Raw genomic sequence first — 27473 nt, 5'->3', positions numbered from 1 at the left:
GACAATGCTCACACATAAAGTCTCCCTTTCATATGCAACCAGGGCAGATCCTGCTTAGCAAAGGGGATAACTCATGCTCACAACCACAAGACCAGCTCTTGTGTTCTCTTGTATGTGCCTCTCGCAAAAGACGGAAGAGTTGCACTAACAAGAAATCACACATGCAGCCATTGCGCTGCTATATGGCTGTAATAAAAAAGCTGGATTTTCTGTTTTAATGCATGTGACAGTTGAAATTGAAGCACATTTTAACCAATATGACAGTTGAAGGGAAAATATTCGTGGACAATGGATGGGAAACAATATTGTGTGACTCTCTTATTAAGAGTGAATGTGACAACCACATACTCAACATCCCATCTGGAAGTACTCCTAGTAGGAGTTGGCTGTTGTAATGTTATATGGACACCTTTACCCACAATATTCTGTCATTTCTATTAACTTGCCTCTTCAATAATCCTTGGAGAATGGCTCCATCTGGTCAGTGGAGGGAAGCAGCAGGAGAACCTCAGAGAGCAGCAGGGGCGAACTGGAACAGGGTTGTACAGGGTTTGTGTTCCCCTATGAAGTAGGTGGTTTTTTTTTTTTGTTGTTTTTTTGTGGGGGGTAGGGTTGGGATCAGGGAAGACTAACATCAAGCAGAACAGCCTTAACTGCCCAGACAACTAAGTGGTTTTTTGGGGGCAGCAATACAGAAAAGAATGGGCGCTGTGCAAGAGTCCTACTAGGAGTTGTGGAGAAAGAGTCCTTTTTCCACAACTCCTGTTCACTTAAATATGGGGCCTGCATTAGAGATCTCCCTGGTGGTTTGTACTCCATAGAGGGTCACTTCTGTCTCCCACTCTACCACTCCTAATGGCACCCAAAATCTGTTGCCTCAGGTGGCCACCTCACCATACATCAGAGGAACAAGTATTTATTGTAAAAATATTTACAACAAATATTCATATACCGCTTTTCAAGGCATAGTCCTATCCTGATCAAGCAACCCAATCAGAGGTCCCAGGAAGCTGCCCAGAGTTGTGTGCATGTCAGCCCTAGTAAAAGCAGTGAAAAGAACCAGACAGAAAAACCAGAGCCTTCTGCACCACCTGTACCACATCATGGCACTGCCAGGTCCTTGGAGGATGTGGTGGCAATAATTTGAGATACTTCATAGGCACACATCTTCTTTCCTTCTCCTCACCTCCTTGTTCCCTGTGCTCACCTGTGTGTGATGTTGCCAGGCCTTTAATCTCCTCTGATCTCCTGTTTAACCCTAATTAACAATTAAGGCTCTGTTAATGTTTTGTCCTCCTTTCTATTTATACAAGAAGGGAGGTGAAGAGAAAGGGTCTTTGCTCCCAAGGTCCCACCTCAATTTATCCTCCCTGGAGAAGGTGTTCACCCTTCATTCTGGTGGTGGGGGGGGAGGTAGTATGTCCAAGCAGGCCATATGTACACACACACACACACACACACACACACACACACACACACACACACACACACACGTTAGCATCAGTGAAAGAGAAGAGCAGAAAGAAAGCAGCAAATTAAGAAGTCCAATGACCAGCCATCCCCTGGGTATTTCTTATACTTCAAAACACCGAGTTTTAAAGTTAGTCCTATCCTTGCTTTCACCAGAGCATTGGCCTCTGTTCTGTCCCCCTGCTGGGTTGCTCCAGTTGGATCTTTGCCCAGCCCTATACATGCCAATGATATAACAGCCCTGCACCCTGGAACAGGAAAGGAACTGACCCAGTTCCAGCTTTATATCTGCTCAATCCAAGGAGGCTCATGGTTTCCCCCTGCTCAGCACTAGATAACCTCATACGCTTCTTCCCTGTTGATAATGATTTTAACCGAAAGGCTGCCACATAGAAGGAGCAGTCTTTTTCTCTGCTGCTCCTAAGGGCAGGTCTAGAACCCATGGGTTGAAATAACAAGGAAACAGATTCAGGATAGACATTAAGAAGAATGTCCTAGCTCTAAGAGCTGTTTGACAGTGGAACAGTCTGCCTCATGCAGTGGTAGGCTCTCCTTCACTAGTTGCATGGCTATCTGTCAGGGATGCTGTAGCAGTTTCTTGCACAACACAAGGGGCTGGACTAAAAGACCTCCAAGGTCTCTTTCAACTCTAACATTATGTGATTCAATTTCTTTCAACTCTAACATTATGTGATTCAATTTCTTTCAACTCTACAATTCTATGATTCTGTTTCATTCTACTTGAAAATTCTATGAGTCTGTCTCTTTCGGCTCTAGAATTCTATGATTCAGTCTCTTTCATAGGACTCTAAAGTTCTATGAGCTGGGTCTCATGATCAGAGCGGGAGTCCTGGGCGGACGGATCGGTCACTGGCTCCGTGGGGAGCTCGGGGGAGCTCGGGGGCTGCACGACCCTGGAAGCTCCAGTATGCCCTGCGCAAGTGCACAGGCCATGCTGGGGAGATCCCCAGAGCCGGGAGGTGGGAGGCAGAGCTGCGCCTACTCGTAATCTTTAAAACCAGGTTTGCAGAGTGCTCGCTCTGCAAACCTGGTTTTAGGGCAGGGGTAGTTAGGTGGGTTACCCACCTAGGAACCACCGGGCTCGCAGCCGAGCCTGGTGGTTCACACGATGGGGCGAAATCGGGCTAGCCTCTGCTAGCCCGATTTCGCCCCATCATGTGAATAGCCTCTATGATTCAGTTATTTCAGTTATTTAATTTGCTTTCTGGTGAGCCAGAATATAAAATAACTATCCTGAGCACTTTTGTTTTCTCTAATTTTTACTGGAACCATATGAAAATATAGTATATAAAGGAGGTGGGCATCCATGGGTAATACTTGAGGATCTGGAGGGCTCCATAAGTGCAAGGAGGTTAATAACTCCTGGATTATTTTATTAAATGTTGATTAGAAGAGAGAATATTGATAGACTGATTGATTTTCTTAAGTGCCTAAAAAACAAGGGTACGGTACAAACAAGATTAACAATGACCAAACTCTGTCTGCAAGCTTTAAATCAACCCCCCCCGTCCCCCCGATCAATAGCTGAAGCAAATGCCACCCCTTAATCCTCCTATAGGGTTGCTATCCAGGACTAGTCTTGAGTCTCCAGAAATCGGCACCAATTTCCAGGTAACTACTGAATGCAATCCTGGAGCTTTTAATGGCTTAATATTGCAAAAACTACTGGGTGGGGGGAATCTCCAGGATTAGTTTCCAACAGAGTTGGCAGCCCAGTTATCCTGTCACCTTCTTCCTGCAAGTGTGCACAACATCTAAGGCTTGGCTTGCCCTAGCTGGGAAAGGAGATGCTGTGAAGAAGTTCCACTCTGTTTTGGACCCTCACAGACCACAGCAGTGTTCCCTCTAACAGGGATTCCCAGATGTTGTAGACTACAACTCCCATAATCCCCAGCCAAAGGCCTCTGCAGCTGAGGATGCTGGGAGTTGTAGTCAACAACATCTGGGAATCCCTGTTGTTTGGAACACAGGACTTCTAATTAATCAGTGCAAGGATCAACACTGGGGTGAGCCAGGAAACATGGAAAAACTGAACTATGCATTGTGTCTGTGTGGCAGTGGTGAGCTTAGGATGGCTGGAGAAATAGGAGGAGGCACTAGAGCACAGGATAATGCTGGACTGGAGGTGTTTGGACGACTGCATCGGCTCCCCCACAAGAAGCAGCCTATAGGTCACATGAGTCCTAGCATATGTTTGCATCTGCCCCTCACTGGTGATAACTGTTAACAGGTATTATTATCCTCCACATATTTCTGTGATGTTCCTTATCGCTGTTGGTGCTCCAGTTCTAGCCACAGTGATTCCTTATTATACCTACACAATGCAGGACCACTTTTACCATGAAACAAGATGCAGTTGCTTCAGGAAGCAGATTCCAGAGAGGTCACCATTTTCCTGCCTTCCTCCATCCCAAAGAAAGAAAGAAAGAAAGAAAGAAAGAGTGAGTTATTAGAGGCAGGATGTCATTGGGGTTGTTCATATGTAGGTATTTCTATCCATAAGACAACCTAGCAAAAGTATTATATAAAACAAGCTGATCTGTCAGCCAAGGCAGAATTCGATCTTTGAACAAACATCAGTCAGTCTTGTCTTCAAGTTATTTTTTAAAAAATGGTTTGAGGAAAACTGTTTTAGAAGGCATCTAAGACCATCTGCAAGCATCTTTCAAAACAAATAACTTACAAGGGTCAACTCGTTTTGTTGCAGAAATGCAAAGCACAGAATTATTCTGTCAGGTAAGCCAATAAGGAGTTATAATGGTCATTAGGCATTAGTGACTGTTTTCAAACGTCAGTACTGAATGATTAACACAGTTAAAAAGATCTATCTATCTATCTATCTATCTATCTACTCACCCACATAACTAACTAACTAACTAACTACATTTATATCCCACTCTTCTGCCAAGGAGCCCAGAGAGGTATTACACATGGTTATGGTTATGGTTATGGTTATAATCACAACAACCCTGTGAAGTAGTTTAGGCTGAAAGATAAGTGACTGGCCTAGTCACCCAATGACTCCAGCAGACTCATTCCTGAGGATGGGTCGGCTTCAGGCCTGGGATCTCCAGATGGGGAATAGTGCAGCTGAGTACCCCTTGGGAACCCTCCAAGTACCCCTAGGGGTACTAATACTCTCTGTTGGGAAGCTCTGCATTAGTTCAGGTTGTAAGCTGGCGGCCTTAGAAGCCATTGTGATGGTTGGCTTTAGGTGTGAAAATGGCTAAGCCAGCCCTACACAAATGCACGGAGCAGGCAGCAGCCCTAAGGATGGCAGGTTAGCGGATGAAATTATTCCTTCCTAGCCTTTGACCAAAGTGAGACCAGGTTTAAAGAGGACACTAGACATATCAAACAAATATCTAACCAGTACTTGCAAATATTACATATTATTCAGAAGTTATTACATGGACAAAGTGGTATGAGACTGATGTCAGCATTTGAATTTATGATAGATCAAGGAAAAATACAATTAATTGGAATATGTAAGATCTTAATTCACCTGGATCTGTTCACTGCAAGGGATCAGCAGAAATGGACAGCCAATTTGGGAATAGATATATCAGAAGAGATTTGGGTTAGGCTTTGGAAGTTGTAATTTACAGGAAGGTTACTATAAGTTGTGATTTAGGTAATATTTAACTCCCCCATAGACTAAGTCATATATACTCGACATATTTGGACAAGTGCTGGAGATGTGGAAGTATGGATGCTGACCTCTTACTTTTTTTTTTTTAGCAGTTCTAAAATATGGACTTTTGGGGAAAGGGTGAAACAAAGTGTAAATGATATCACAGGTTATAATTGTGATTGTTTGGAGACTGGGGCACAATTATTTGGAAGGACAGAAAACTAACCATAAGTAGAGGCTGGAAAAATTAAAAGCCTCCATCATATGATGTGTTGATTTTGAATATATGGAACATTGCAATTATAGTGAAATTAACAAATTACATATGGTATAGAGAAGGGAGAGGGCAAAACAATGAGTCTGTGCACAAATGTTCATTATTTATTCAATATCAGAACAATAAATTTCAGGATACAGTCATCTTGCGCCAACCGCGGGTTTCCCTATCACGGTTTTAAGTATCCATGACTGGGAAATTGTGGCAGGTCTAGCCAACTACAAGCCAAGTATCTGTGGTTTGGAAAGATTTTTCTTGCAATTTTAGGGTTGTTTTGGGGGGCTCAGGGAGAGATTTTCGGGGCCCAAGGGGTGATGTTCATGGGTCAGGGTGTGATTTGCAGGGGTTAGGGACAGGCTTCCCTCTCAGGTGTGCACGTGCGTGTGCATGCACCAACCCCCGGAGACCCACACAGCCATTTCTGGTGGATGCACAGTCTCTGCTGCGCCCGCCACCCAACTGCCCGGCACCCCATTTCCCTGGCCAGGAAGGAAAACATTGCCCCATTTCCCCCTCACCCTGGCCAAGCCTCCTCCTCCCTCCCCCCTGGCCGGGCCTCAGCCTCCTCCTCCTCCTCCTCCTCCAGCCAAGGAGGATGGAGGGAGGAGGATGGGCAGCAGCGGCTCCTCCCGGCAGCCCAGAGAGGCCGGAGGTGGTGGTGGGGGAAAGCTTTAAACAGGTTTTTAAAAAGATTATAGCTAATATAAATACAATGGTTATTAATTATAATTTTTAATGCCTGCTAGGCAGGATTGCTGGGTCCTCTTTAAAGAAATAAAGGTAAAGTTGTGCTGTTGAGTCGGTGTCGACTCCTGGCGCCCACAGAGCCCTGTGGTTGTCTTTGGTAGAATACAGGAGGGGTTGACCATTGCCATCTCCCGTGCAGTCTGAGATGATGCCTTTCAGCACCTTCCTCTATTGCTGCTGCCCCAATATAGGTGTTTCTCGTAGTCTGGGAAACATATCAGTGGGGATTTGACCCGGCAACCTCTGGCTCCCTAGGCAAGTCATTTCCCTGCTGCACCATTAGGTGGCTTCTGTAAAGAAATACAGTCTCTTTTCTGGGAGATGGGGAAGAATGAGGAAAATTTTGAAAGTTATATCAATGAAAGGAATAGAGTTCCTGTCCTCACTGCGTGCTGAGCCATGCTGTTCATGTGCTTGCAGAGCAGCTACAGAATATTGGACAAGATGCTTCATTTATTACCAGCTGTGCCAGCCAAAAACATGCTGCAAATGAGTCTTTTACAAGGAAAGCTGATACCCTCTATACTGTAGCTTCTACAGGCTTTCGTTTCATACCAGACTGATCAATGGTGAAGCCTGTCAATCTGTTTCCTGTACACATCAAACACCATTGCTATGTATTACAGGGGCACATTATTCTGAAATAATATTATAAGACTTATTTTTCTAGAATGAATACAAATACAATGATTTAGTGGGAATTCTTCTTGGCAGATTAAGTGATCACTAGATAATGCCTTTTCATACCCTTTCACACAAGAACTGGCACAGGGCAATGTTTAGGTATGACACTGGGCAGAGAGCCTTGTTTCTTGATGAGTAAATATTAGATTCTAGAGATTGTTCTTCACAGAGAAAAAGGAGACACTAGGGCTCCGTGGGAAAGCAAATTTACATGTTAAACTCAGGTATCTCCATTTAAAGAGTTTCTGGTAGCAGGCCTGAAAAACATCTGTGCACAACGGCCACTCTGAACATTTTTTTTTTGGACACTGCAATTAATTTTCCTGATCCAGTAATTTTAGGGAGGCTCCCATATTGTGCTGATCAATGTTTAAATCATATCTGGTCATGCTGTTCTTAAAAAAGCAAATCAAAACCACCCAACCCTTTCAAATTCTTAGCCATTGAGACCAAATCCTATATGCAGAACAGATTGCTCAGATTTGCCTGATCTGTCTTAAGTGTTTTACTTACAGACACACAAACCAGAATTATTTTGGTTTCACAGAATACTAGTCATTGTATTATTATCATTAATAATAATAATAATAATAATAATAATAATAATAATAATAGGCAATAAGAACAAATGCAATAAGAGCAAAAGTAGAAACATCAACAACAAACAGCAAGTGTCGCCTCTGTAAAGAAGGAGATGAAACAGTGGACCACCTAATCAGCTGCTGTAAAAAGATTGCACAGGCTGACTACAAACAAAAGCAGCAATGATACAGTGGAACATCGGCAAAAAATACAAGCTACCTGCAGCCAAAAATGGGTGGGACCACAAAATTTAAAAAGTTGTAGAAAATGAAAATGTAAAAATATTATGGGACTTTAGACTACAAAAAGACAAATATCTGTCACACAATACACCAGATATAACTATAGCCGAGAAGAAAGAAAAACAAGTTAGAATAATTGACATAGCAATACCAGTTGACAGCAGAATAGAAGAAAAAGAAACAGAAAAAATAACAAAATACAAATTGAAATTGAAAGGCTGTGGCAGAAAAAGACCAAAATAATCCCAGTAGTAACTGGCGCCCTAGGTGCAATTCCAAAACATCTTGAAGAGCACCTCAACGCCATAGGGGCCACAGAAATCACCATCAGCCAACTACAAAAAACAACTTTACTGGGAACAGCCTACATTTTGTGGCGATACCTATGACAACAACAATATTGATAACAAAATTCTGGCATCCCAGGTCCTTGGGAAGGACTCAATGTCTGGATAAAACAAACCAGTCAATAACACCTGTTTGACTGTGCAAACAAGAAATAATAATAATAATAATAATACCCCCAGTGAGGCACTACCTTGGCGTGGTTGTGGGGCTTGTGTGCTCTGAGGAAGGTGAGAGCTATGCCAGAGGTCCAACCATACTGGACAGGTCTCACCAGAGGAGCCAGACAAAGAGTGCCTCTCCCATCAACAATATGGTGAGACATAACTTTAATAAATCTATACCGGATCGGTCATCGCCCGGGTCAACAAGGACCGTGCCAGGTGCTATAGTCCCTGGACATCTGGTGGCAAGTGGGCAACAGGACTCAGGATCTTCAGTTGAGCAACCAGGGCTGAAGACAGCAAAGTTACTGGAAGAAACGTCGCTTAACCGAAAAAAATATACGAAAAATGCCAACAAGGAAATAATGATCTGCTATTACAAGTCTAGTCCAACTAGAAGAGGTTATTTAAAAAGAATGTACCAAATTTGGAAAGAGAAGCATCCAGATACAGAAATAACAGAACAAAGGCTAGCAGACCAGAGAAGATTCATAATAAGAAATAAAGTATTCACAGGAGTTGAGCTGGAAGAAGAGCATCACAGGCTCAAGATATGGAAGAAGAATTACCACCAATTGAAGAAGTTGCTCAGGCGCAGGTGGAGGAGGTGTTGGAAATCGAGGATGCCACTGTTACTGAACTGTTTCAAAATCAAAACCAGGCAACCACCCCTCTGCCTTCACCTCAAAAACCCAAACCCAAATGCTGTTTAACAGAAAAGCAACAAGAACTAAAGCAAAAAATAACTGAGCTCATGAACCAAACAACCACCAGGGTTCGACTTCCAGCTCTAAAAACAGTTGCCAAAAAACAACTTGCTCAGGCATTAAAAGATGTCAGTGCTGCACTTGCAGAGATAACAACCAATAATTTGCAAGAAACAAACCAACTAATGTACAATGCAGCAACAATAACAACACAAGAGCTCGGATATAAGATCAGTGGACCTGTAAAAAAAGAAAGCAGTACATCACCTAAATGGAAGATTAGATTAGAAAATAAAATCTCCAGGCTTAGATCAGATGGTAGTAAATTGAAAGATATGAAAGACAAGAAGCTGAAGAATGAAAACACCAAACAGTATCTGATCCAAAAATACCACCTAGATTCAAGGAAAATTAGAGAAGTCCTGGAAATAATAAAGCAGCAAATAGCAGTGTCAAAGAAGATTAGCAGGTATGAAGCCAGAATTACACAACACAGGCAGAATCTCCAATTCCAGTCGAATCAGAGATGTTTCTACCAAAGCATAGAAAGAGAAACTGCAAGAAACCTAGAAACACCAAATAAAGAAGAAACAGTGCAATTCTGGGGGAAATTATGGGACAATCCAATAGATTATAATAAAAAAGCAGGCTGGATGAAAGAGGTCAAAAAATGTAATCAACAAATGCAAGATCTAATGAGAACACCAGAATTAATAAGTGAAAGAGCAAAGAAAATTAAAAATTGGACTGCTCCAGGCGACGATGAACTGCATGGCTTTCGGCTTAAACACCTAACAAGCCTTCATAAACAACTATCAAAACAGTTCAATCACATTTTGCAAGGAGGTGATATTGAACAATGGCTAACAACTGGGAAAACTCATCTCATCATGAAAGACCCAGCAAAAGGTGCAGTTCCAAGTAATTATAGACCAATAACCTGCTTTCCAACCATGTTCAAATTATTAACTGGAATAATAGCAGATGAAGTCATGCAACACTTATTAACTAACAAACAGCTTCCAGTTGAACAGAAAGGAAATTGCCCGAACACCAGAGGCACAAAAGACCAGCTGCTGATTGACAAAATTATTTTAGAAAATTGCAAGAGAAGAAAAACAAATCTAAGTGTTGCATGGATTGACTACAAGAAAGCCTTCGATTCATTGCCTCACACATGGATACTAAAATGTTTAGAAACAACTGGTGTCAGCAAAAACATTCAGATATTTATTTAAAAAGCAATGAGCATGTGAAGTACACAGTTAACAATCAATGGCGAGACACTTGGACAGGTTAGCATTAGAAGAGGCATTTTCCAAGGGGACTCACTATCCCCTCTGTTGTTTGTAACCGCCATGACCCCACTTTCACAAATACTAAACAGAACAGGCCTCAGATACCAAACATCTAAAACATCCAGTAAAATCAACCATCTGCTGTACATGGACGATCTGAAGTTGTATGGAAAGTCCCAGTCAGAAATCGAATCACTGCTAAGCACTGTCCGTATATTCAGTAGCGATATAGCAATGGAGTTTGGACTAGACAAGTGTGCTGCATTAATAATGAACAGAGGGAAAATAAGAAAAACAGAAGGAATAGAACTGCCCAATGGAAGCAAGATCAAGAACCTGGAAGAGAAAGAACATTACAAATAATTGGGCATTCTCCAGGCTGATGACATCGCACACACTGAAGTTAAAAGAAAAATTGGAAGTGAATACATCAGGAGAGTTAGAAAAATCCTCAAGTCCAAACTCAATGGCGGGAACACCATACAAGCCATAAACACCTGGGCTATACCTGTTATCAGATACACTGCAGGAATAATAGACTGGACCCAGGCTGAGCTAGAGACGCTGGATTGTAAGACCAGGAAAATCATGACCATCAATCATGCTCTGCACCCCCGCAGTGATGTAGATAGGCTATACCTCCCTCGCAGCTCAGGTGGAAGAGGAATGCTATCAAACAGTAGAAGAGGAGAAAAGAGGCCTTGAAGAATATATAAAGGACAGTAAAGAAGATGCACTTCAAATGGTCAATAATGAGGTCAATAATTCAACACCAATGAAACAAAGCAGGCCTACAAGAAAGAACAAGTCTAGAACCGAGCAGAAAAATGGAAAAATAAGCCACTGCATGGTCAATATTTGCACAATATAAGTGAAAAATCAGACATCACCAAGACCTGGCAATGGCTTAAGAATGGCAACTTGAAGAAAGAAACAGAGGGTTTAATACTGGCTGCACAAGAACAGGCACTAAGAACAAATGCAATAAGAGCAAAAGTCAAAAAATCAACCACAAACAGCAAGTGCAGCCTTTGTAAAGAAGCAGATGAAACCGTGGACCACCTAGTCAGCTGCTGTAAAAAGATTGCACAGGCTGACTACAAACAAAAGCATGATAAGGTAGCAGGGATGGTACACTGGAACATCTGCAAAAAATACAAGCTACCTGTACCAAAACATTGGTAGGACCATAAAATTGAATAAGTTGTAGAAAATGAAGATGCAAAAATATTATGGGACTTCTGACTACAAACAGACAAACATCTGCCACACAATACACCAGATATAACTGTAGTCGAGAAGAAAGAAAACAAGTTAAAATAATCAACATAGCAATACCAGGGGATAGCAGAATAGAAGAAAAGGAAATAGAAAACATTACAAAATACAAAGATCTACAAATTGAAATTGAAAGGCTGTGGCAGAAGAAGACCAAAATAATCCCAGTGGTAACTGGTGTCCTAGGTGCAATTCCAAAAGACCTTGAAGAGCACCTCAACACCATAGGGGCCACAGAATCCACCATCAGCCAGTTACAAAAAGCAACTTTACTGGGAACAGCCTATATTCTGTGACAATATCTATAATAACAGCAACAACACTGATAATAAAATCCAGCCATCCCAGGTCCTTGGGAAGGACTTGATGTCTGTATAAAACAAACCAGTCAATAACACCTGTCTGACTGTGTAAACAACAACAACAACAACAATAATAAAGGATGTTCTGGCCAGAGTGCTAGAAAAGGGAGCAGAACTAGGAAACATGGAAAAGAACAGCGAGTTGCATGAACGGTGGCTAGCAACCAGACTAAACTTCTATGGATATGCCAAGTTTTTTGGCTGCATTTTCAACAACCTCCTCTACACCCCTGAAACTATATCCCTGAAGGTTCGGGGGCCCCCAGGGAGGCACAGGTGGCTGCAGAAAGTAGGGGCATTGTTGAAAACTTCCTCCTTCATCGTGCAAAAGAAAAACCTGGTGTGTCCACAAAAGGTTAGTTTGGATGTTGGCCACAGTCTACATGTTTGTTAGAATTTTGTCTAAAACATTGATTATAGGCTTACTTTTAAAAAAATATGAAAACTGATAATTAGAAGCTACATTCTTCAACCGCTTTCATGTTGTGGGGTGAAAAGTGGTATATAAATATGTTACCACCATCACCACCACCACTAAACTGAAACTCATCAACTGCACAGGTACTTGCTTCACTCAAACATTTCAATAAATTATGTAGTACTTCTACATCTCCACTTAACAATAGAGCTGTGATGAAACATGGAAGGGAAGGATCCAAAAGGAAAATGTTCATCGGACTAGGAAAACCGCATTTGGGATATCTTCCAAAGTGCAGTACGAGGAAGGCAATAACAGACTGCAGGACCCACAATTTATTTATCAGATTAGGCGAAATGTGTCATTTCTTGTTGCCATGTTGTTTGAAATTCATGCCATTGAAATGAATTGGGAACATAGGTCTTCAAGAGGCTTGTGTGTGCTTAAAACAGCGGGTCCACAGCAGTAAAAACACCACTTAAATGGGAAACAATGTACATAAGTAGGGCTGTGCAACAGATTAGCTCTTGTCCTTATTGCTCAAGGACATCCAAATTCTAAAAGAGCAAATGAGAGGCCTTTGGCCGAGAGAGTGGGAAACTTTGGGAGTATGTTTGCTTATGGCCTCCGACACACCCCTGAGGGCCTATTCAGGTGTTACTTTTTAATGTACTTTTTAGAGTAATGTGTGACTTGCTGATAGTTTGGATTTACACATTACATTTCTAGTGGATAAAGATAGATTCTTGTAATGCCTTGGAGTTCCATGAGGTTGCTGTTGCCTTTACTTAAATGTTAACGTACTGCTGCACGTGTGTGATTCCAGACATGCAGGGAACACAATACCTGTGTCATACAGGAGGAGGACAATAGCAAATGTTTTGGCATCCTTGTTTCAGCAACTCAGATTTCTGCTGGAGTTGGCAACTTTTGGAAGCATCACACCTGCTTCCATGCGCTGGAGAAATGTGCAGCGCATTAATTACTCGTGTGTGAGAGAGAGAGAGAAAGAGAGAGTTATGTGCACACACTGCCTTTATACCGCTGCCCAGAACAAAACTCTTTTCGCTAACTGATAATAAAAATTAGAGGGAACACTGGTTCAGGAGTAATTTTGGGGGGTCAGGGGGTGATTTTCAGGGTTCCCCTTCACTCCTTTTACTGATTCTTGGCAATTTGGGGGGATTTGGAGGGATTTTTTCCCTATTTTTAACTGTATTTTTCAGTCTTTTTGTGACCATGATTGCCCTAACTCCCTGTATGCCATTGATTTCAATGGCTTGCCAACCATGAATTCGTCAACCTCCAGGTTTTCCCGGAGCAGAACCCTTGCGGTTGGCAAGGGATGACTCACTGTACTGTTCAGCCATTTGTGCTACTGGTTGAAATTAAAGAATAATTAAATTTTAGGACAATAGGAAGGATGAGAAGGATCAGAGAGACTGAGGCTATTATGAAAGTAATGCAAGAGTTAATAATTAAGGGCTGAAAATGTAAATTTAGAGTTAGTTATGAAGTAATATTGAATATTGTTTAACAGTAGTTATATACCTATTAATCTATTTATTCGTTTGTTGTCTTCTTGTTTGACTATTTACTATGTTAGGTAAAACATATTTTAAATAAAAATTAACAAAACAAACAAACATTTACCCATGCAGGATTCTTTGCACACTCTGCATCATGTACAAACCATGTCACCCGTGCAACATATGCACATTAGCATTGAACCCTATCAGGACATGGATCTTAGATATGGTACATGCACAAATACCAATTATGTACAGGAAGCTGAGCACATGGAATCCGACATAATTTTTTTCCAGCATTCCTGGTTACACATTTAAACTGGACCTACGCCACAAAGAGCACATTACACTTGTGCTGACAAATCCTCATTGGCTACTGGTGAGTTTCCAGACACAGTTCAGAGAGGACTGCCAACCCTCCAGACGTGGATTCTCTAGGAATCAGCATCAGTCTCCAGGGAGTTATTCATACATGGCTTCATGCCACAGAGGTATCTGAAGAGCGAATCTTCTTCACAGTAGATTCGCAGGTGTTTAATTTGGGGGAACTAACTTAATGGACAGTTGTTCACATAGGGTCAGCTCTTCTCCTCAGTCAAGCATATCTTTTCCCTTTGTGCATTCCTACCACTTGCTCTGGTTTTTTAATCCAACCCATCCCATCCCAGAGAGGAGTTGAGAGAGCTTTTGTTGTTATTGCTAGTTTTACAGCTGGTTACGGAAGGCTGCAAGACTGGCATGACAAGTTGCCAACAGAATGCTTAATTCAAACCCTGACCCTGATAACTTGGCAAAGAGGCACCTTTTTAACATGGTGATTCTCTTTATTTAGCAGGGAGAGAGTAACTGGCCCTATCCACCCCCAGCACAGTACTTCCAGTGACTGTTGCTGGTGTGTGTCTTATGTTTCTTTTTGGATTGTGAGCCCTTTGGGGACAGGGAGCCATCTTATTTATGTATTATTTCTCTGTGTAAACCACCCTGAGCCATTTTTAGAAATAAAATGAATAAAATAATAACCCTGCCTTTGTGAGTGACTGCCTTCATCACCTCATGTTCCCCTCACCCACCCCAGAGGCAGGGAAGTTTAAAGTAGAAATCATTGCTTTCTCTCTGTCATGAAGAAAAATACAGCCGATGGAATCAGCTCAGACACAAAGGGCTCAGGTTACATCGAAGCTGTAGTCTCCATTCTGCATATGTAAAGCTATAAGTGCTTAACTCAGGAATTTCTCCCTCCCTTTCTCTCTTTTAAAAAGCTGCTGGAAATAGAGAATTTTTAAAAGCCGGACATACTTTGGGCTAAGCCAGAATGTGCAGCCATGATTCGAGGGGAAACAGAGTCCTGTCTGTACTGGTCCCTGCTAGCCTGCAGGGACTTTGGGGTAAATGCAGCTAATATGTGGACTGGCACACTCCATTCCAGAGGAGATTTGAAGTAAAAGCCATGTGTGTAAAGCCTCCTTCTAATCAAGCTGTTCCAGCCAGTCTGATTCCTGGGGGCTGCTGACCTGGCATAGACCACTGCAGAAACTAAAAAACAGGTAGAAAATATAGCCCCTGAAGCCACCAGGAAGTGGTTTTTAACCCATTTCTTTAGTTCCTGGAGTGGTCAATGCCAGGCCAGCGCCCCCTAGGAATCAGACTGGCTAGAATAACTTGATTGGCAGGCTATTCCAGCAATAAGACCAAAGAAGGAAGCAACAGGCAAGGAGGCGGGGCTGGAAGATGCTCTCTGTGTTGGAGGATTTGCTGGCTGATTGTAAGTTTTAGTTTCTTTGGTAGCTTATTTGTTTTGTTTGGTGGGGGGGGTTGCAAATCCTGGCTTTCTCCCCCTTGATTTCTCTTTTCTGCCCTTCTTTCTTCTTTCCCCCACCTCTCTTTTTCTGCTCTCTGCTTTTTGACTTTTGCCTTCTGGCCCTTGACTTCTGCTCCCCGCCCCCCACTTTTACCTTCTCCCCTTTGGCCCATGTTTTCAGCTTTCTATCTATTTTCTGATTTATTCTTTTTGCCCTTGCTTTTCTGCCTCCCTCCCTGCTTTCCTCCATTTCAGTGGGCTCCCCCCCCCCAGTATGGAGGAAAGCATGGTGGGTGGGAGAAGTCCCTGCCTTGGTGAGTGGGCTCTCCTCTTCCCCTCTAGCCCTAGTGACCACCTGGGGGGGAGCTCTGGGGCTATGCCCGCCTAGCCCTAGTGCCCACACTGTGGGGCAGTTCTGGGGCTATGGCTGTTACAAGCAGAAATAAGAACCATGGGACAAGGTGATGGCAGGGGCAGCCGCAGGCACTGCATTACTTACAAGGGTGGGGAGACGTAGTCAAATCTGGAGGGTTACAGGAAGAATCTGGAAGAACGTAGACTGTATTGGCTTATTAGATCCCAGTAGGAGCTCTCTGACAGAACCCAAACTCTTACTGAGCATAGGGGGTGTTAGCGTTCTATGACTAATTGCTGGAGCAGGTGTCATGCAGGGACAGATTTAGAGATAGGTGAAGTAGGCGACCGCTTAGGGCCCCGAGCAATTAGGGATGCCATCCAACAAGTATCACTGTGATGATGCAAACCTGTCTCAGTGGACAGAAATGGAAATATAGCAAATTACAAGAATTGTTTTTATTTATTTATTTATTATTTATTTATTTTTACATTTTATATCCCGCTCTTCCTCCAAGGAGCCCAGAGCAGTGTACTACATACTTAGGTTTCTCCTCACAACAACAACCCTGTAAAGTAGGTTAGGCTGAGAGAGAGTGACTGGCCCAGAGTCACCCAGCTAGTTTCATGGCTGAATGGGGATTTGAACTCGGCTCTCCCCGGTCCTAGTCCAGCACTCTAACCACTACACCACGCTGGTTCCTGTGAATTGCTTGTTTGTTTAATTTGCGTTGCCTAGACCAAGAGCCAGTTGTCCATTTCAAATCTGAATGATTTGAGTTGTGTCACTGGGGGCTGACAAGAAGTTAGGTTCAATATACATATTGTGGTGAAGGCATAGTAGCACTCGACACACAAGTGAAAGAGAGCTGGTCTTGTGGTAGCAAACATGGCTTGTCCCCTTAGCTAAGCAGGGTCCACCCTGGTTGCATATGAATGGGAGACTAGAAGTGTGAGCACTGGAAGAGATTCCCCTCAGCGGATGGAGCCACTCTGGGAAGAGCATCTAAGTTCCAAGTTCCCTCCCTGGCATCTCCAAGATAGGGCTGAGAGAGATGCCTGCCTGCAACCTTGGAGAAGCCCCTGCCAGACTGTATAGATAACACTGAGCTAGATGGACTAATGATTTGTCACAGTATATGGCAGCTGCCTGTATTCCTATGTAGTTATTATCCAAGGCCTCAGGTAGCACCTTGGCAGAAGCAGGGGATTCCATTGCTGCTTCAGCCCTGCCTGGCCCGCCACTGCTGCTCCCAGGTATGCCTTTCTTGTGGTGCTCCAGCCACCACCAGCCCTTCTCTCCTGCTCTGTGCTGCATTCTCCCTCTACTCTGTGTCTGTTCAGAAGGCTGAAGGCAGGGGAGCTGGAGCAGAAGGAAGTGTGCTTAATCACTCCCTGCTGCTCCCACTTCCCCACCTTCAGCTTTTTGAACACGCATCGTGGGTGGGAGGATGTGGTGAGGAAGAGGAAAGGCAGGGGCTGCCTGTGCAACCACCAGGCAGGAGGCAGCCCCTCTTGGTAAACATTTGGAAAGGCGTCTCATGGTTGCTGGCAGTCTTCCCTCCTCACACCGTGCCCTTTCAGGGCTTGGTAAGGCTTGCAGTGGGATCCACCCACCGAGTCCCGCAAATCCTTTTGCAAAGGTGCTGCGTGAGGCAGGGGATGCTGGCAAACTTCCCTTCTGGTGGGGTGTCTTTGCAGTCAGGCTATGTGCACTGTGATGGTGCCAAGGCACAACTTATTCACTGTATAGCACCATGTTTATGATCGGGTGGTAGTTTCATCATGTAGGCAGGTAGGTGTTGATGACATGACCCCAGATCCAGGATAAGGCAGACCGCTCAAGGAATGAGGCAGGGTTGGATGACCCAGACCCTGGGCGACGTCATGCTTCCAGGACCCCCACACCAGATGAGCCAGGGCGGTGGGGATTTAGCGCAGTGGTAGTGCATCTGCTTTGCCTGCAGAAGGTCCCAGGTTCAATCCCTAACATCTTCAAGCAGGGCTGGGAAAGACTCCTGCCTGAAACCTTGGAGAGCCACTGCCAGCAGGGCCGGATTATGACCTGTTGAGGTCCTAGGCTGTGTCAAGCTTTAAAGGCCCCATAGTGTTACTATATGTCATATATCTTTTTAAAAAGGACAGTGGAAATCGAAATAATACAGCTTTATTTTTCCTTGGCAAAGATGCAAAGAAACATGAATAATCTAGCAAAAACAGTTGTCTTGCAAAAGGCCTATTTGCATTAGAAATATGTTTAAATGAAAGCAGATTATATAAAGCTTGAAATATAGTCTTTAAAAAAAAAAATCCAGAGGCCCCTCATAATGTGTGGCCCTAAGCTGTAGCTTACTTAGCTTGTGCCTAAATTTGGCACGGGCTGCCAGTCAGTATAGAGAACACTGACCTAGATGGACGATAGTCAGGCCATCTAGGCAGCTCCCTATGTTGTTCCTGTGTAAGCAGAGTCAGCACTTGCACCACCACGGCTCTGCCTTCGTCCTCTGACTTGGAGGATTCCTTTGAGTACCTGCCAGTCCAAGCCGAAGACCCCCAGAGCCACTGGAGCTAGCACTTGGGCAAGGCTCCTTTCCACAACAGAGCCTGGCCCAGGGAAGGGGTAGGGCCAATCCACTCTACCTGGGCAGCCCCTATAGAAACGAGGAGTCTGCTCCACGTACAGGGTTCTCTCTAATTTTTTTCATCTGTCTGCGGAATGAGTTTTGTTCCGGGTGGCAGTATCAAGGTGGTATGTGCACACCTGCATTCAAAGAGGGGACCTTCCTGATCCAACCTGAGCGTGGAGTGGACAATTAATGGAGTGGACATTTTTTTAAAAAGTGTGAGCGCACGTACATGCGCACACCTTAGAAGGAACACTGTCCAAGTATCTTCTGGAGCAGTATCCATCTATGTTGCCGTGCCTCTATCTCTTACTTTTCTGCTCAGAGCTATCCTGAGGTCCTGACCCCTTTTCCCTTGGAGCTGTGAGAGGTTTACGTCCCAGCCTCAGCAGAGGCCCTGGTGTGGCCAGGAAGAGAATACAGGGCCGACTCCAGTGGGGTTGCCATCTCTGACTGAAGACTATTCTGACTGACTGTTTCACCCTGCCTTCCCATCCCCACCCCAGCATATTCCAATATTTTTCACAATATCCAGCCATTAAAATCTGCAGGGTGGTTTCCAATAGTCACTTGGAGATTGGTGTTGATTTCTGGAAACTCCAGGCCAGCCCTGGAGGGTTGGCAATCCTGTCAGGGTAGGGAGATGCTTAGGCTCTGAGGTGGGCAAATAACTCACTGAGATGGCGTGTAGAAGCTGGACAAAACCTTCCAACAAAAGGCATGTGTTGATTTTCCTCTTGGTCATCTGACCTGACCATTTCTAGTTAGACAGCTGGCCCTCATCACCCACAGTCCCAGCACCTGCAGTTTCATTCATCTGTGGCTGAGCAATGGAGACCCAACCTTGGTATATGCACTTCAAAAAATATTCAAAATTCATCTATCCGTGGTTTCAGGGTGACCGAACATGACCTCTAAGGTCATTTCTGGCCACCATTTTGCTAAACGGAGCTATTTTGTGACTATTTTGTGTGGGTTTAAAAAAAATTTCCACAACCTTTTGCAGAAAATCAGCCAAATTGGTTTTTGTTTTGGGGAGCCAGGGGATTGCTGGACAACTGGAGACCTGCAGAGCACGGTATGGTACTTTATTTCTATTAGTTTTGCCTTTTCTTGCCTTTTTCCACCTCCAGGAACCTAAACTCCCCCCCCCCCAATTCCCCTTGCCTCAAGATCTTGTTATCCGTGGTTTTGTTATCTGCAGAAACTGTTGGGAACAGAACCCCCGTGAATAACAAGGGACACCCTGTATTCCACTTTTCAAGGGAAAAGGTCTCGAAGCGCTTCACACAAAAAAAGAAGAAAATCCCCTGTCTCCAAAGGGCCGTACAGACTAAAAAGAAACCCAAGGTAAACACCAGCAACAGCCACTCGAGCAGGGGTCTCAAAGTGCGGCCCTCCTGCAGATGTCGCCTTACAACTTCTAACATCCCTGGCTATTGTCCACTGTGACTGGAGGATGATGGGATTTGTAGTCCAACAACAGCTGGAGAGCACAGTTTGAGACCCCTACACTGGGAGGGCTCTTGTGCTGGGGCTGAAATGGACCAGTTGCCCTAAGGAAGCCAACACTTCAAAAGATGCGTCTTTGCCCAGTTAGCAGGGGTGGTTACCTCTGAGTAGCTGAAATGCAGCACTGGCAATGATCAAGTTGCCATTCAGTTACACCTCCAAGAGCTGGAAGATTAAATTTAAAAAAGGAAGGAAGGAAAAGGTATGTGGCTTGGTCTGCTTATACAAATCATCTGGCCGAGGACTCGTGGATGTGTGGTTAGTTTGTGTGCCCTGCCTCCTCGACCCAAGGGCCCCTCAAATCTTGAAGCTGCTTCTGGGACTATGCAACAGTTTGGGGCCTATTTTCAGCGAAGCTCTGCAGTGAGCATAAGATTTCCAGGGGTGTCCTAGGATCTCCTGCTCTGCATGATGACTGTTTAGTATCTTGTGAAGAGGCACTGGGAACCATGCCATGGAACCCAGCGAGTCAAGTGCATCTAATAAGTGTGCCTCTGATTCTGCATATGAGGAAGGCTTTTGGGTTTTGATTATTGACCTTGTCATTGAACAGGCTTGTTTCAGGTGAATCGCTTTGTGTCACCATGAGCTGAGAGTCCATTGTGGGCAGGAGTTCTGGCTGTGTGTGGTTTAAAAACAGCCATCTCCGGCTGTAACAAAACTGGGCCAAAAGGTCCTTTGGCCTAGATAGAAAAATGGGCCATTAGGAAATTGCAAGGAAGGGCCATTCTGAGAGGGATTAGCTGAGCTCTTTTGCCTCTCTAATCACTCCTCCATGCTCATCCCTCACCTGAAGTGTCCAGCAAATACACTCATGGTGACGCAGGATACCCGTGAGCTGTTCATGCCATGGCAAACAGGGGGGGGGAGTGAAACGAGGCAGGGAGGAGGCCAAATCGCAGCCCAATTAAGGGATAAAACGTTTAAGGGCTTTGGGGATCTTGTTCTCCAAGCCAGGGCTTAATCCACATGGGGGGGTGGTTATATAAATGGGTAGCACCCTAGACCCTGGCACAGACGAGTGGATGGGAGAGACTGAGCGGTAGATAGAGGAAAAGAAAAGAGGAGAGACAGAGAGAATCCAAAGGGAAAGAGAGAGAGAGAGAGAGACTGAAGGAGTGGTCCCAGAAAGCAAAAGGCAAGAGCAGGTGGAAGGTGGAGAAAAGGCAGCAGGGGCCATGACAGAAGCCTGGAATGTGGGTGTATATGCTGCCCGCCGACGCAGCGACGATGATGACACCACTAGAGGAAGCGTGTTTACGTACACCAACAGCAACAATACCCGGGGTGAGCCCAAGAGGGGCATTGAGGAGCAGCCCATAGTCTAGAATTGGACACTGGAGTTTCCAAGGGACAGGATGAATGTTGGTAGCATGGGGGAGGTGGGAGAGCCTTACTCCGGTTGATTTCAACTCCGGCCATGAGGTTCTAGGGGAAAGATGGCTTCAGAAAAGGGATTTGCCAGAGGGGTCTGCAAAAAGGGTTCTGGAAATTCTTGGGGAATAGACAGGGAGAATGTTCTCAGCCAGTCCAGGTAGGCTTAATGTGCAAGATGAAGAGAGATGTAAATTCATCCATTTTCCTGGTGGGTGAAGGCTCCTGAATGATCTGCAAGGGTGAGAACCTTGAGAAAGGATTGAGGGATGACTTCTCTTGTGTTGGCAGGGTAGGTTCTTGATATATTTGCCCATTAGAATTGCTGTGAGGCTGGCTGGGATCCCTCTACTAACTCTTTCCTTCCTCTGTCAGGCCCTTTTGAAGGTCCAAATTATCATATTGCACCACGCTGGGTCTACAACATCACTTCTCTCTGGATGGTTTTTGTGGTCATTGCCTCGATCTTCACCAATGGCTTGGTGTTGGTGGCCACTGCCAAATTCAAAAAGCTGCGGCATCCACTCAACTGGATTCTGGTGAACTTGGCAATTGCTGACCTGGGCGAGACAGTTATTGCCAGCACAATCAGTGTCATCAATCAGATCTCTGGCTATTTTATCCTTGGTCATCCCATGTGTGTATTAGAGGGATACACCGTGTCTGCTTGTGGTAAGAGGCTACTGGATTACTTATTTCTCATGTTTCTTGGTTCATCTTGCTTCCCTTTAAATCTTTTACAAATGTTATTGCTCCTGATTAATCAATTTTTCTGCCCCCCCATGTAATCATATTCCCCAGTCCTGTTGTCCTTTAGATAATCACACTCCCACCACCATGCTTATCTCCCCTGCTAACTTGGCAAAGAGGCACCTTTTACCATGGTGATTCTCTTTATTTAGCCAGGGGAGAGTAACTGGCCCTCTCCACCCCCAGCACAGTACTTCCAGTGACTGTTGCTGGTGTGTATCTTATGTTTCTTTTAGATTGTGAGCCCTTTGGGGACAGGGATCCATCTTATTTATTTATTATTTCTCTATGTAAACCGCCCTGAGCCATTTTTGGAAGGGCGGTATAGAAATTGAATTATTATTATTATTATTATTATTATTAATAATAATAATAATTAGGATTTCCTGGGGAATGAGGTAACACCAGCCCTCTCCTTGTCCTTGGCTCGCTGCCTTCCTCATGCTTTATGCATTTCCAGGTTCACATGACCCCAAAAAGGGTTGGAGGAGTGCCCAGCCAGGGTAGGAAAGCTGGGCGTGTTCCCATTTGGCAGTCATGTTAACTCCAAAATCAAGATAGGAGAACAGAAGAGTGATTGTGTGGGAAGCAGGAGCTGGGTAGGACAGGTGCATCCTACCCAGATTCTCTCTCCAGCAATTTACCAAAGGTAGAGGAAAAGTTATCCTACCCAACTCCCGCCGCCCACACAATCACTCTCCCTTCCTTCTGCCTTGATCTTGGAGTTCACACAACTGCTGATCAGAGGCGCTCCCCTGGCTGGGCACCCCTCCAACCCTCTTTCAGGTTGAGTGAACTAACCTAATGTTTCCCAAGAGCCTCTGTCTCATCTACAGCACCCACATCTACAATTTTGCACTTCTGTTTCAGCAGCTGGGACAGTCAGCTCAAACAAGGTGATGGGAAATTTGTTGGGAAAGAGATGGACCCTCTTCCAGAAGTCCCAGGGTGGGCCACTCTTATAGATCCATGTCCCCTAGTAACAGCTGTACCTTCTTCTCCTCCTCCTCCCACTACAGGCATCACAGCCCTCTGGTCTTTGGCCATCATCTCCTGGGAGCGCTGGGTGGTCGTCTGCAAGCCCTTTGGAAACGTCAAGTTTGATGCCAAACTGGCCATGGCTGGCATTGTCTTCTCCTGGGTGTGGTCTTGTGTCTGGACAGCACCACCCATCTTTGGCTGGAGTAGGTGAGTGTGAGGAGGGACTGGAGCAGGCAGCAACAATGGAGAAAGCAAAAGGTAATGCTGGCACAGGGATATGAATCAAGGACAGATTGGAGGGTGGGGGCTAAGGAAGGACTCATTTCTACTTCGTGTTGTCTAGTATAGGACAAATCTCACAGTGTAATACAGGATCCTTGTTCAGGGTATGCAGTGCCCACTGAGGATGATTAGAGAGGGAAGAATGAGTCAATGGTGTGAGCTTTTGGAGCTCCTCTCAATGAGAAAAGGGGCCTATGGACCAGCTGTCTGTTTTACTGTCCATGAGACATTAGATGTAGCTTTCGTATCCAACGGAAGGAGATTATTTTAATAGGGCTCAGATCGTTGAACAGGAAACCAACATGAGAGTATTTGGCTCAGACACTGAGGCTTTGGGCATTAGGCTTCAAACACAAGCCTTAAAACAGTTCTGGTGTCAATCACTGTGATATGAATATTAAACATACATTGGCCGTAATGTATTTGCATCATGACTGCCTCCCTTCTGCTTTCCCCTCCCCATAATTAATCTGCATCATGAATGCCTCCCCACTGCTCTCCTCTTCAATTTGAACACAGATCAGATTAGCTGAATCACAGATCACGACATAAGTAGTGCTAGAAGAGGCTCAGAGGTTACCTAAGCCTCATGTATGAAAATGCCCTTCCTGTCCTCTAGGTACTGGCCCCATGGTCTAAAGACATCATGTGGCCCAGATGTATTCAGCGGCAGCGACGATCCTGGTGTCCAGTCTTACATGATTGTGCTCATGATCACTTGCTGCTTCATCCCACTGGCTGTCATCATCCTCTGCTACTTGCAAGTGTGGCTGGCTATCCGTGCGGTGAGAACTCACACTGTGACTCTACCTCTCAGTTGGTATCCTCATGCATTCATTCCTCTTCTCCCACAACCTTCATGTAGGAGCCTTTACCCTTCATCCTTTCCTTTTTACTGGATCTTTGCTTCTTTCTGAAACTTAATATCTCCCAAACTGGAGCTACTAAACCTCTGAAGTTAATAACTGGGACCTTTCACCCCACCAGAGACTCTTTATCAGATCCTCATAGTACCCGACATCCCACCTTCACTGGAAACCTATTGTCACACTGGAAGGTCTTTTGCATGACCATCAGGGGGTGTCTTGCAGGAGGAAAGAATCCCTACCCTGATTCCCACAGATGATCAGAGTCTCTGTTTGGCTCTGATCACTCACCACCCAGACAATTGCAGCAAGTCCTCTTTGTCCTTGAAGAGAAAAAGAGAACTGCATCCTCCAGGTATCCCATAATGCATTGCACTCCCAGTAGAAAGGCAGCAGCAGCAGCTTTCCTTTGACTAGCCCTCTAGCCACAGAACTCTATGATAAACATGGCCGCCAGCAGCTGGAACCAGTTTTAAACAGTGAATTGAACACACAATGAGGAAGGATAGTTGCTTTTTTTTTTTTTTGGTTGGTCCTACCACAGTTAAATCAAGGTTAAAAAGTCAGACTACTCTTAACTGTGTGGGCCGAGTTGGAGGGCTTCCCATGAATTCCTACCAGTAGCAAAAGCTGGGTTTGCTGCCTTCTACCTTTATGTTGCTGATCATGAGAATGAGCATTGGAACTCACATCAGATCCTTCTTTTTATAGGGATGGTTCTCACTGTTGGGGTCAATGTCTGTTAAACAAAATCTGAACATCTTAGTGCCGCTCTTGCAGAGCATGCTGTGTGAACTCAGGATTTCTTACTGATCCCCAGATGGAGCTGCAAAAAACTGAGATTAAACTAAGATGTGAACTCGGGTTTTCAATGTTGGTACAAGGTCGAGTTTTTGTGGCATCACTCAGGGATGCTGAAAAATCCTGAGTTCATGTGACACGCTCTGCAAAAGCACATGCACCAATGTTTAACAGACATTGCTGCAAATTCCAGTGTTTGACAGACATTGCTGCAATTATGAGAACTGGCCAATAGATTAATGCCTAATATGAACCCAATAATGTAGTAGGATTTCCCATTTTTGTAGCAGACCTCTTGACTCTGTTTAATTCTTTGGTGAGTCCCACCAAGATTCCAATGGGGATTCCTAATCTCTATGGAATTTCTTTCCCTTCTGGTCTATTGCTGGTAAATTTGAATTATGTTGCATGTGAGCAGAAACCTCAGGTGAAATTTTCTTGGACATTGCCTCCTGTGGGATCCAGTTCTACCTAGTTCGGGTGTGTGACCAGACCTCTGCAACTCAGGCAGACTAAAGACCTCTCCTCTCTGTTACAAGTGTGGGAATAATCTCCATGTCCTCTTTAAACCCACTTCTCTTCTCCCCCTTGCACAGGTCGCTGCCCAGCAGAAAGAATCCGAGTCCACACAGAAGGCTGAGAGGGAGGTGTCAAGAATGGTGGTGGTCATGATCATTGCCTATTGCTTCTGCTGGGGACCCTATACAATCTTTGCCTGTTTTGCCGCTGCCAACCCTGGCTATGCCTTCCACCCACTTGCAGCTGCCCTTCCTGCCTACTTTGCAAAGAGCGCCACCATCTACAACCCAATTATCTACGTCTTCATGAACAGACAGGTAATTTGCTCTGACCTCAAATGGAGGGAGAGTTACAGATTACTGTACATTGAAGGTCCTGGGGGAAAAATGGTGTTAAGGGTTAGGTATATGGAACAAAAGAGCAGATAGAGAATGACTGGCCTTGTGGGTTGTGTTGTGGGGAGATACATCACCGAGGAGTTCAGAGCTTGGTCAGTTCTGATTAATCTCCTCTTTCTCTCTTACTGACAGTTCCGTAACTGCATAATGCAGCTCTTTGGCAAGAAGGTGGATGATGGCTCTGAAGTCTCCTCCACTTCCCGCACGGAGGTCTCCTCTGTCTCTAACTCTTCTGTATCACCGGCATAAAAGACCCTGCCTGGATGGACCCCAAAACAGGACTCTGCCTCCCAGGAGAGCCTGAGTGAGAACCTCCCTTTCCTCCTGCACCATATGGGTTCCCTTTGGGCATATGAAATACTGGCCGGCCATCTCCACAGACCCTCTCCTTTGGACTTTTAGACTGTGCCCCAGGCTTGGCCCCTGCTATTTCTCCTGTGCTTGGGGAGGGAGATGTTTTTGATTTGTTTTTTGGAAGGTGAAAAATGCAGAATTCCATGCTCAAATATTCCACTTTCCTGGGACATCAGGTGTTGCTTGGACACTCCTTCCCCTCAGCTGCCATCCTTATCTAGTCTCTCACATGTCCCTTTGTCTCCCAGGATGGGGCAGAGCAAAGGGGGCTCTCTGTGGGAAGCATATAGCTTTTGTAAAGCAAGTCTATCTGAGGCCCTCCCAGTGCTGAAACTGTCCCGGAGCCCACCCTGTCCCCAAAGCACCCCATCCTGTGGAGGGAGGGATGGACTAGTGGAGATGTCCTTATAGGGAGAGCACCTACATTTTGGCCACACAGGGCCAATTCTGATTCTCTATTGCTCTGCCCCTCCAATGAAGCTTTCACTAGGGAGTGCATCAAACGGGGGGGCCAGATTAATAAAGTTTGTCCCTCGAGGTGTCTGTGCCTCAGCAAGGTTGATTGTATTTAATTCTAGCTCTTTCTTGGGAGCAGCCGTCATTCTGACACAGGGCAGAACCACAGAGAGTCGACGCGAGCCACCTTGGACACCCCAGGGGCTTTGTGCTTCTCCCCAGCATGGTCCAACCAGAACCATTCTGTACATAGTGTTTGATACCAAAGCCTATTGTGTCCCCTAACCGGGACAATTAGTTAGAAATGCAATGGGGAAAAATGGCCAAAAAAAAGCACACACAAAAAACACCAGTCATCTCGGTACAGCAGAACTGCAGCAGCGAGAGTGAGCTAGAGAATAAAGGTTTTTAACTTCTCTATAAAAGCTCTGTTCTTCTCTTACATGTCATGCAGCCAAACAATGCCCTTTGCCCACTGATGTCTACTTGTATCCATGCGGGTGGAGGTGGGGGGTTGGCTTGTAGCAGCTGCCAGTGCAAGGGCAGCAGACTGGGAGGAGAAAAGGGAGTGCCCACTTGGGCTAATGTTTGTTGTTTGCAAATGCATACTGATAATGATGAGGGAAGGTAAATGTGGCTACTTTAG

General features: G+C 44.8%; 1 protein-coding gene across 3 annotated transcripts; it reads left to right on the top strand.

The window, feature by feature from the left end:
• Positions 1 to 15470: 15470 nt before the first annotated feature.
• On the top strand, positions 15471 to 27311 carry LOC128346643 (red-sensitive opsin). Of its 3 annotated transcripts, none has more exons than XM_053300141.1 (7): positions 15475 to 15520; positions 19739 to 19884; positions 21796 to 22092; positions 23190 to 23358; positions 24053 to 24218; positions 25697 to 25936; positions 26150 to 27311. In XM_053300141.1, the coding sequence occupies exons 3-7, from the start codon at positions 21861 to 21863 to the stop codon at positions 26264 to 26266; spliced, it is 924 nt and encodes a 307-aa protein (XP_053156116.1). In that variant the 5' UTR covers positions 15475 to 15520; positions 19739 to 19884; positions 21796 to 21860; the 3' UTR covers positions 26267 to 27311. The 3 variants fall into 3 exon arrangements, with proteins under 3 accessions (XP_053156114.1, XP_053156116.1, XP_053156115.1); XM_053300140.1 differs by lacking the exon at positions 15475 to 15520 and adding an exon at positions 19570 to 19612; XM_053300139.1 differs by lacking the exon at positions 19739 to 19884 and having other exon boundaries at positions 15471 to 15520.
• Positions 27312 to 27473: the final 162 nt, after the last annotated feature.

The sequence above is a fragment of the Hemicordylus capensis genome, chromosome 2 (assembly GCF_027244095.1).
Source record: "Hemicordylus capensis ecotype Gifberg chromosome 2, rHemCap1.1.pri, whole genome shotgun sequence".
Taxonomy (NCBI): domain Eukaryota; kingdom Metazoa; phylum Chordata; class Lepidosauria; order Squamata; family Cordylidae; genus Hemicordylus; species Hemicordylus capensis.
Note: the sequence above shows the minus strand (reverse complement) of the source record. Positions and strands in the feature narration are given on the sequence as shown.